The sequence below is a fragment of the Cebus imitator genome, unplaced genomic scaffold (assembly GCF_001604975.1).
Source record: "Cebus imitator isolate Cc_AM_T3 unplaced genomic scaffold, Cebus_imitator-1.0 Scaffold312, whole genome shotgun sequence".
Classification (NCBI taxonomy): Eukaryota; Metazoa; Chordata; class Mammalia; order Primates; family Cebidae; genus Cebus; species Cebus imitator.
This window is the reverse complement of record NW_016107627.1, coordinates 1,470,292-1,479,667: the sequence shown is the minus strand read 5'-3', so window position 1 is coordinate 1,479,667 and position 9,376 is coordinate 1,470,292. Positions and strand designations below refer to the sequence as shown.

The following is a 9,376-nucleotide window of genomic DNA, read 5'->3' as shown; positions in this document are numbered from 1 at the left end:
CTCACCGCAACCTCCGCCTCCTGGGTTCAGGCAATTCTCCTGCCTCAGCCTCCTGAGTAGCTGGGATTACAGGCACGCGCCACCATGCCCAGCTAATTTTTTGTAGTTTTAGTGGAGACAGGGTTTCACCACGTTGACCAGGATGGTCTCGATCTCTTGACCTCGTGATCCACCCGCCTCGGCCTCCCAAAGTGCTGGGATTACAGGCGTGAGCCACCGCGCCCAGCCGAGGCTCAAATGCTTCTAAGGGATTGATGTAAGATCAAAATTCAAAATTATATATTGGATTTAATAAAGGGAAGAGATTGCTGGTAGCCTTTCCAAGAGAAATTTAGTAGGAACGAGGAAAGAAGCCAGAGAGCAAGTAAAGATTAAGTGAAAGATAGAAAAATGAAAGTGAGGAAGGACAATTCTAAGAGCTTTGGCTCTATAAGGAAAGAGAGAAAGAAGGTGGCAACTAGCTGTAGAGTGATGGTGCTTTATGAATGGAAGAAACGTTTGTTTCTTTCCCACTAAACTGTGAGGACTATCATCATGTGTATCTCATCACCACATTCTTCCCACGTAACTAAATGACCAATACATTTGCTCACTGAGCATTTTCAATAGCAATGGTAATAGAAAGGAGCTAAAAGATGAGGAGAGTTTTAAGACACAAAAGAGAGAAACGATAATCAGTAAAAACCATATCCTGTGAAGGCTATAAAGAATACAATTGGAGAATAGGAGGAGGAATGTGGAGAGAATGTGGAACACCTCCTCCTCCTCCTAACAAGAGGGAAGAAATAAAATGTATAAACACAGATAAAAGTAAACACAGGTAAATATGGGCAAGAAGCTGAGGATATTTACTAACCACAGGGCAAAGTTTCCTAATTGTCTTCTAACGCATGAAATGGTCTTGCACAATGAAGAACAGTACAACACAGAACGACAAAACTATAAGAAATGCTGAAATGAAAAGTTCCTGCATGCTAACTCAAATCACAAAGTTAAAACTCTAGGAGGACTCTCTTCTAACTAGAAAAAATCAGAATAATTTTTCATGGGAGAAGTGGAAATTGCATACTCCAATTTCTGCATTTCTCCGTCAGAAGCTAAATGTTTGCAATATACAGCTATCTATAGCTATACTGCTTTCACCAGAAACATGATTATAATTTACATGTTATGCACATGGAGAGAAGTTCGAGATAAAGATATACAGAGAAAATCATGTTTAACACATCAAACACATACCACTATTAAATGCAATCCAGAGATATGACAGTACATTTTTTAATCACCAAGTTTTTTCCTATGAAAGTCTGAGGCACTGCTGATTCATCAAATACAATGCTCAAATGGTTTCTCACTCTTTCAAATTAATGCTATTTAAAATAAATCAAGCTGGCCAGGCGCAATGGCTCACACCTGTAATCCTAACACTTCAGAAGGCCAAGGCAGGAGAATCACTTCAACCCAGGAGTTTGAGACCATCCTGGGCATTACAGTGAGGCCCTCATCTCTACAAAATAAAAATAATTAGTCAGGTGTGGTGGTGTGAGCCTGTAATCATAGCTACTTAGGCTAAAGAAGGAGGGGTTCTTGAGCCATGTCAAGAGAATCATTTGAGCCTCAGAGTTCAAGGTTTCAGTGAGCTATGATTGCACCACTGCATTCCAGCCTGGGCAACAGAGTGAGGCCCACATCTCTGAAAATAATAACAATATAATCCAGTTGAAAACACTGATTTTTAGCCAGATGCAGTGGTTCCTGCCTGTGATCCCAGCACGCTGGGAGGCTGAGTTGGGCAGATCACCTGAGGTCAGTTCGAGACCAGCCTGGCCAACATGGTGAAACCCTGTCTCTACTAAAAATACAAAAATTAGCTGTGCATGGTAGCAGTCGCCTCTAATCCCAGCTACTCATGAGGCTGAGGCAGGAGAATCGCTTGAACCCAAGAGGTGGAGATTGCAGTGAGCCAAGATGGCATCATTGCACTCTAACCTGGGTGACAAGAGCAAGAGTCCATCTCACAAAATAAAATAGAAATGAAGAAATAAGTAAAAACACTAATTTTTTAAACATATATACATGTATGTATGCATGTGTGTGTATATATATATATATGTATGTATATATATGTCCCAAAAAAGCAATAGTTACAATTTATCTTATACTTTTGACAAAAGGTTTAACTTGAAGACATATACAATAAAAGTTAAAGTAGCTTCTCACCTTGACTACCCCATCAAAGCCGGGGATTGTATTAACCTTTGCTTTCTTCGCTAATAATTTGCTTTCAATCTTGTCACCCATGGCTTGAATAGCATGTGTGTCAGGTCCAATGAAAATGACACCTTCTGCTGCCTGTGGAGAAAAACAAGCCAAAATTTATAACAAGAACATTATGGCGCATGATGTGGAGTCACAATTTTATAAAAAGAAAAACCCATATGTATATTTACTAATCATTTTTATTGCAGAAACAACATGTTTTTGAGCCAACACATTAAAATACTATATTGCATATAGTACATGCAAGGATAGATACATGCAGCAAAGTTGAGTCAAATGAAAACAACCGAAAGCACTGAAAAACTCCTGCTGGATATTAACAGTGTGCTTTGGAAAAGCCACTTTATGATGCTGTATTTGTATATAATGTCCTGCCACCTAATCTAGCCAGTAAGTTCACCTGTAAACACCTTATAAATGCCTGTGTTCTCAATAGCCTGCAGCATAGTGCCTAGTACAACACAAATATCCATATTTACTGAATACCAATTATGCACCAAGCTCTGCGCTAAACATAGGAGACAACATGGATGAAGATAACAGGATATCAACAATTTCCAGGAGATGTGAACAGATCACTGACACCTCAGAGAAATGGATAAAAGAAAGCACAACATGTTTACATCCTTGTGACTACAAAAGATGAGTCAAGAATCCAGTGGGAATTTAACTGGGTAGAGTTATGGTTTCAATAAAAACCACTCTGTACAAACCACACTGAGTACCCTGACAATGGGTCTGCCTCTCTGTTTATGCCACGACAATAAACAAAATGCTAATTACTTAAACAGATCTACAGACAGAACAAAATATGATGTCATTACAGGGCATGGTCTAGAAAAGTAATGGGGGTGTTTGCTGAGATAAAGGATGAGGTCATTACATGAAGAACTAAAGGTAAATATAAAATAGGAAAAAACAGATCTATATGCTGGGCATCCTCGAGGAAGTTGCCTAACTGCTGATTGTCCTACAACTTTGGCAGAGTTACTATAAACAAGAAATCGCATATTTGTATATCGCTTTTACATCACCTGTTCATTCCACATTAGCATTGCTGCCTGCAATGAATGTTGGCTTGGGAAAGGAGGTTGGTTCTCCTGGTGACCAGGGCAGCTAAGTAGCCTGTTGCCTGGACTGCTCTCCTGGCCATCATGACCCAGGAGGATTAAACCCACCCTGAGCAGTAAGTGGAAGTAGAGCAGGGAATAAATGCAAGAAATATACCAGGAGGTAAATATTTAGGGGGTGAGATGATGACTCCAATTTTGCACATGCTGAGCTGAGATGCCTCTGTAATAGTCAATAATTCATGTTCAGGAGGCAGGTATAGAGGTACAAAGGTTATAAGACAAGTCCAGGCTGAAATACAGATTTTTTTTTGGATTTGGAGTCTCGCTATGTCGTCAGGCTGGAGTGCAGTTGCGCAATCTTGGCTCAGTGCAACATTTGCCTCCTGGGTTCTAGCGATTCTCCTGCCTCAACCACCCAAGTAGCTGGGATTACAGGTACGCGTCACCACGCCCAGCTAATTTTTGTATTTTTAGTAGAGACGGGGTTTCACCATGTTGGCCAGGATGGTCTCGATCTCTTGACCCTGTGATCCACCCACCTCAGCCTCCCAAAGTGCTGGGATTACAGGCATGAGCCACCACACCAGGTGAAATACAGAATATTAAAGGCATCAAATATGGGACAGAATTAAAAGTTGTGAATGAAATCATTCAGGGAAAATGAGTAGAAAAGCCAATGCCTTTAAATTCTAGATGCATGCTTCTCTCCTGCCCAAAAGCAACACAAAGGAAAAGGGAAATTTTAGACCCTGAGTCTAAAGCATCCATTTCTTTGAGTGACAGTGTAGGTAATATCTGACTTGTAAATTTGATTAAAGAATTAAATAAAATAACGTACAGGAGGAAAACTGTATTTTCCTTCTACCCTTCTAAGTTTATGGCTGGGGCACCTATTATAAAACACAGATTAATGGGGGAAAAAAGCATACATTTTATTTAATATAAGTTTTACATGACACAGGAGCCTGTATAAGGAAATGCAAATTCAAAGAAACTGTTAAACTTGAATGTTTTTATACAGGGTTGACGAGGACTGGAGAGTTATGGAGAAATGATAGTGTGGAGGGCAAGAGGTACATGTAATAAACTGGGGAGAACTGCTCAGATTCCTCTGTATCGTTTTCTCTTTAGGGATGAGGATGCTCCTCTCTTCTAAATACAGGAAAGGCACCTCTCACATGAACATCTTAGGACCTGCTTCAGGGAAGGTCAGAAAGTTCCTCCTAGGTCTTAGGACTTGCTTCAGGGAAAAGGAGCAGGAGAAGGTCAGAGAGCTTCGTGCTTTTGCTGTTTTGTCCAAATCCTTTAGCTATGTGCCAAGGTGCCAAATGTGGGAGTAGCATGTCCTAAACCCCCATCAATAATAATGTAAAGCACCAAGCTGAGTGCCATAACTGTTAGCTTTTGACAGCACTCCAGAAGGCTCAATAAAGAGGCCACTAGAATGGCCTGGCATGGTGTCTCACACCTATAATCCCAGCACTTTGAGAGGCGAAGGCGGGTGGATCACCTGAGGTCAGCAGTTCAAGACCAGCCTGGCCAACATGGGGAAACCCCATCTCTACTAAAAACACAAAAATTAGCTGGGCATGGTGGCACGTGCCTGTAATCCCAGTTACTCTGGAGGCTGAGGCGGGAGAATTGCTTGAACCTGGGAGGTAGAAGTTACAGTGAACCAAGATTGCACCACTGCACTCCAGCCTGGGTACAACAGAGTGAGACTCTGTGTAAAAAAAAAAAAAAAAAAAAAAAAAAAAAAAAAAAAAAAAAAAAAAAAAAAAAAAAGGACACCAGAATAATAAAACAGCTAGGTCTACAGGACTCTAAATAATATAGAAACACAAATGCCTACAATTTGCTGGTGTTACAAGTGGCAGAATGCTAGATAAGAATGCTTGATGGCAGGATACTTTATAAGCACTTCTTCAGCCATAAGAAGTGCTTATAAAGTATCCCTCCATCAAACATTTGTATCTGGTTTTAGCAGGACCTTATTTTCATGGAAAAAAAATCTTATGCAAATCCACCAAAATGTAAAACACATAGGAAAAAGTGCTGATCTGTATGAAGAGATAACAGTCGTAGGCCTACACTACATGAATCATGTCGGACCAGGACAATAATCATATTCATTTCTCTTTATCCCAAACCTGAAACCCACAAACACCAAGTAAAGGCAAAGGAAACAATCATGCTTCAACCATCAATTGTCTTTCCGTATTCTCATTTTACTTGCAAAGATTGAAAATTTTATTATAAATGCTGCTTTAAAAATGACTATGCCTGGCAGATGTAATCAAGCAATCAGAATACCCATGCAGACAAAGAACTGAAGAAATAACATAAATGAGAACATCCAAAATACATTATGATTACACAGTAAAACTTCTGATTAACAGGAGCCCAACGACCTGCCTGGAACACCAACTAACCAGATTTTTCTTGTGCATTCTAATTTGAAGAAAATTGCTCACCCAAAAAATGCAAAATTGTCCAAAAAAAAAAAAAAAATTAAGGTAGATAAATGGTAGGTATTATTGTGATTATAATAATTATTTTATACTCTTTGTCCAAAAAAAAAAAAAAAGCTTACATCAAGTATTTAGTGATTATTTTTTATCCCACCCAAAACAAAAGAAAAATAGCCAGTAGTATGCTGGAGAACTACTCAAATGTTTCAATGATTTAACTTCCTTTTTATCAACATGTTTTAGAAGTGCTCCCTAGGTTGGCATTTAAAAATAATTAAAGTGAAGTGAGAAAGCAGCATTAGGGACTCTTGGTTCCCATAAATCTGTGACCAAAAAGTAAGGATGAGGTCAGGATAAGAGGGTATGGTAATGGCAAAGTAATGGAGCATGTTTCAAACGTTTTCAATTCTTGACCACGATCAGTGGCTGATTTAGAATAAAAGGCCAGATTTTATCCACTCGCAACCTTCGATGCTCTTCTGTTAACCCTGTATTTTTTGTTATCCATCTAATTATCAGTTTCCCTTAATCACTGTAAGTTTTTTGTCATGCCATAGCAACTAAACTTGTTTCCAAAAATATGCTTTTTAAAGTCCTTTTAAAATTTACCTTGCATGATACATATATTTGAATGCAAATAAATGTCTTATGATCACAAAAAGTGGGCATTTTCATCATTATTGAAATATATTTTTAAAGTGATTCATTAAAAAAATATGTATGAGCCAAGTGTGCCTGTAGTCCCAGGTACCTGGGAGGCTGAGTCAGGAGTATCTCTTGAGCCCAGACACCGTTCAAAGCTATTGTGTGCTACGGTGGCATCTATGAATAGCCACTACACTCCAGCATGGGCAATACAGCAAGATAAAATAAAAGAAAGAAGGACATTATGAAAACCTGAAATCACTGCTCCAAAATTCTACTCATTTCCTAAATTCTGTGATTTTATGGTTCTGGACAAATTTTAATAGAACAATGGGGAAAAAGGTTGGGTTTGAGCAGTATGTTAGGGAAATAAGATTTAATTTACAATAGGCTTTGTGTCAGGAATAAAAGAAAGAATCATCTTCCGTAGAAATTAAAATATATAATACGTATTTCGTTCTTAGAAATACCACGTTAGTAAATTGCTATATTATGAATTCAGATTTTTAAATGTATACATTTTGGGCTCACCAAGAGTTGCTACTTGGATAACTACAAAACCAGGGTCAGAAGAAAAAGACAGCCATTGGGCCAGTCACAGTGGCTCACACCTGTAATCCCAGCACTTTGGGAGGCCAAGGCGGGTGGATCACTTGAGGTAGGGAGTTCAAGACCAGCCTGACCAACATGGAGAAACCCCACCTCTACTAAAAATACAAAATTAGCTGGGCATGGTGGCACATGCCTGTAATCCCAGCTAATCAGGAGAGGCTGAGGCAGGAGAACTGCTTGAACCTGGCAGGTAGAGGTTGTGGTGAGCCGAGATTGCACCACTGCACTCCAGCCTAGGCAACAAGAGCTAAACTCCAACTCAAAAAACAACAAAAAGGCGTGCTACTTGGATAACTAAAAAACCAGGGTCAGAAGAAAAAGACAGCCATGGAGCTGGGCACGGTGGCTCATGCCTGTAATCCCAGCACTTCAGGAGGCCGAGGCAGGTAAACTGCATGAGCTCAGGAGTTTGAGACCAGCCTGCGCAACATGGCAAAAACTTGTCTCTACAAAACATATAACAACTAGCCAGGCATGGTGGTGTATACCTGTGGTCCCATGTGGTCCCAGCTACTTGGGAGGCTGAGGTAGGAGGATTGCTTGAGCCCAGGGGGTAGAGGCTGCAGTGAGCTGAAACTGTACCACTGCACTCCAGCCTGGGTGACAGAGCAAGATCCTGTCTCAAAAAAAAGACAGCTGTGGAAAAACAGCTGAACTGTCCAAAAGATCCAGATTCTAGTTTTTAATACTATTCCATGCTACAAGAAAAATGTGTTCCTGGTAGAAAAAGCCAGTTCCAGGATTGGTTTGGGGAAGTTAGCACGTGAGATAAACTGAGTCAGAAAGAAAGCTGTAAAAATAATTAATGTAGCAGATAGAACAGAACACCCACTGTCAATACAGTGATGTTAATAGGAACATCAAAAAGAATAATGGGGAGATTACAGGGTTAATTCATCTTTTCAAGACCTCAGAATAAACCACTTCCTGCTATCTCTATTCAAGTGCTTGAACTTCTTGAACGTGAGTCACTGATTTTAAAATACATGGTTCTTTAAAAAGCAGTATAGAGAAAAATTAATTTTACACATAAAACTAAGCAAAATAAAACTATCAAGGTAAAATCCCACACAACTTTTTTGTCGAGACGAAGCCTCACTCTGGAGTGCAGCGGCGCAATCTTGGCTAACTGCAACCTCCGCCCCCGAGGTTCAAGCGATTTTCCTGCCTCAGCCTTCCAAGTAGCTGGGACTACAGGTGCGCCCCACCATGCCTGCCTAGTAATTTTAGTAGACAGGGTTTTCACCATGTTGGCCGAGCTGGTCTCGAAATCCGGACCTCAAGTGGTCCATCCGCCTCGCCCTTCCAAAGTGCTGGGATTACAGGTGTGAGCCACTGAGCCCAGCCCCAATACAATGTTTTTGTGAGGCAAAAAAAAGTGGGGGGATCAGAATAGCATCCATGTAGGGGGAAAAAAGCACAAGAGAAAAACATACCAACACAATAGATCAAAACTATCATCTCCTTCCTTCCTTCCTTTTGTCCTCCCTTCCTCCCTTTCTCTCTCTTTCTTTCATCTCACTCTGTCACCCAGGCTGGAGTGCAATGGTGTGATATCGGCTCACTACAACCTCTGTCTCCAGGGTTCAAGCAATTCTCCTGCCTCAGCCTTCCAAGTAGCTGGCACTACAGGTGCCTGCCAACACACCCAGCTAATTTTTTTTTGCATTTTTAGTAGAGATGGGGTTTCACTATGTTAGCCAGGCTACTCTCAAACTCCTCACCTCATGATCTGCCCGCCTCGGCCTCCCAAAGTGTAGGATTACAGGAGTGAGCCACTGCGCCTGGTCTATCATCGAATATTTCAAAACAAGTTAAAAGACATTTTTAAATGATACAAAAGACAAAATAGTATAAATTAGAATTAGAAAAGCTCAGAAATGAGATGATAGAACTCAGGATACAATTAGAAATGAAAAAGAAAATAATTTCAGAAATGAAGACAGCTACAAAGAATGTTAAGAGTAAAAAAAGAAAATAGGCAATGCCTTACGAGAAAGGCAAAGTGAAAAGAAAAATATTTAATTTAAATATAAACAATGAATAAACAACACAGGAGAAGATGACAAATACTGAAGATAAAGAAGAACATCCAACATATGAATAACAGGAATCCTTGAAGAGAACCAAAGTAAGAAAAAAGAACAAATATAACAATGTACTTGAACTAAAAATACATATTAAAAGACCACACAATAGAAGAAATTCATTCCAGGATGACCAACACATGAAGTAAAATTCTAGCAATATTACTTAAGTAAAAGAAAATAGAAAAAAAAAAAAAAAAAAAAAAAA

The 9,376-nt window shown here is 39.7% G+C and overlaps 1 protein-coding gene across 4 annotated transcripts in view; it reads right to left on the bottom strand.

Annotated features, from left to right (window-relative positions):
* PCCA (propionyl-CoA carboxylase subunit alpha) overlaps nucleotides 1-9,376 on the bottom strand; it is a 429,187-nt gene that overhangs the window by 309,442 nt on the left and 110,369 nt on the right. For all 4 annotated transcript variants that reach the window (XM_017503569.1, XM_017503572.1, XM_017503570.1 and 1 more), the window contains one exon: nucleotides 2,221-2,352. In XM_017503569.1, coding sequence (XP_017359058.1) covers nucleotides 2,221-2,352 — 132 coding nt within the window. The remainder of the gene's footprint in view (nucleotides 1-2,220; nucleotides 2,353-9,376) is intronic.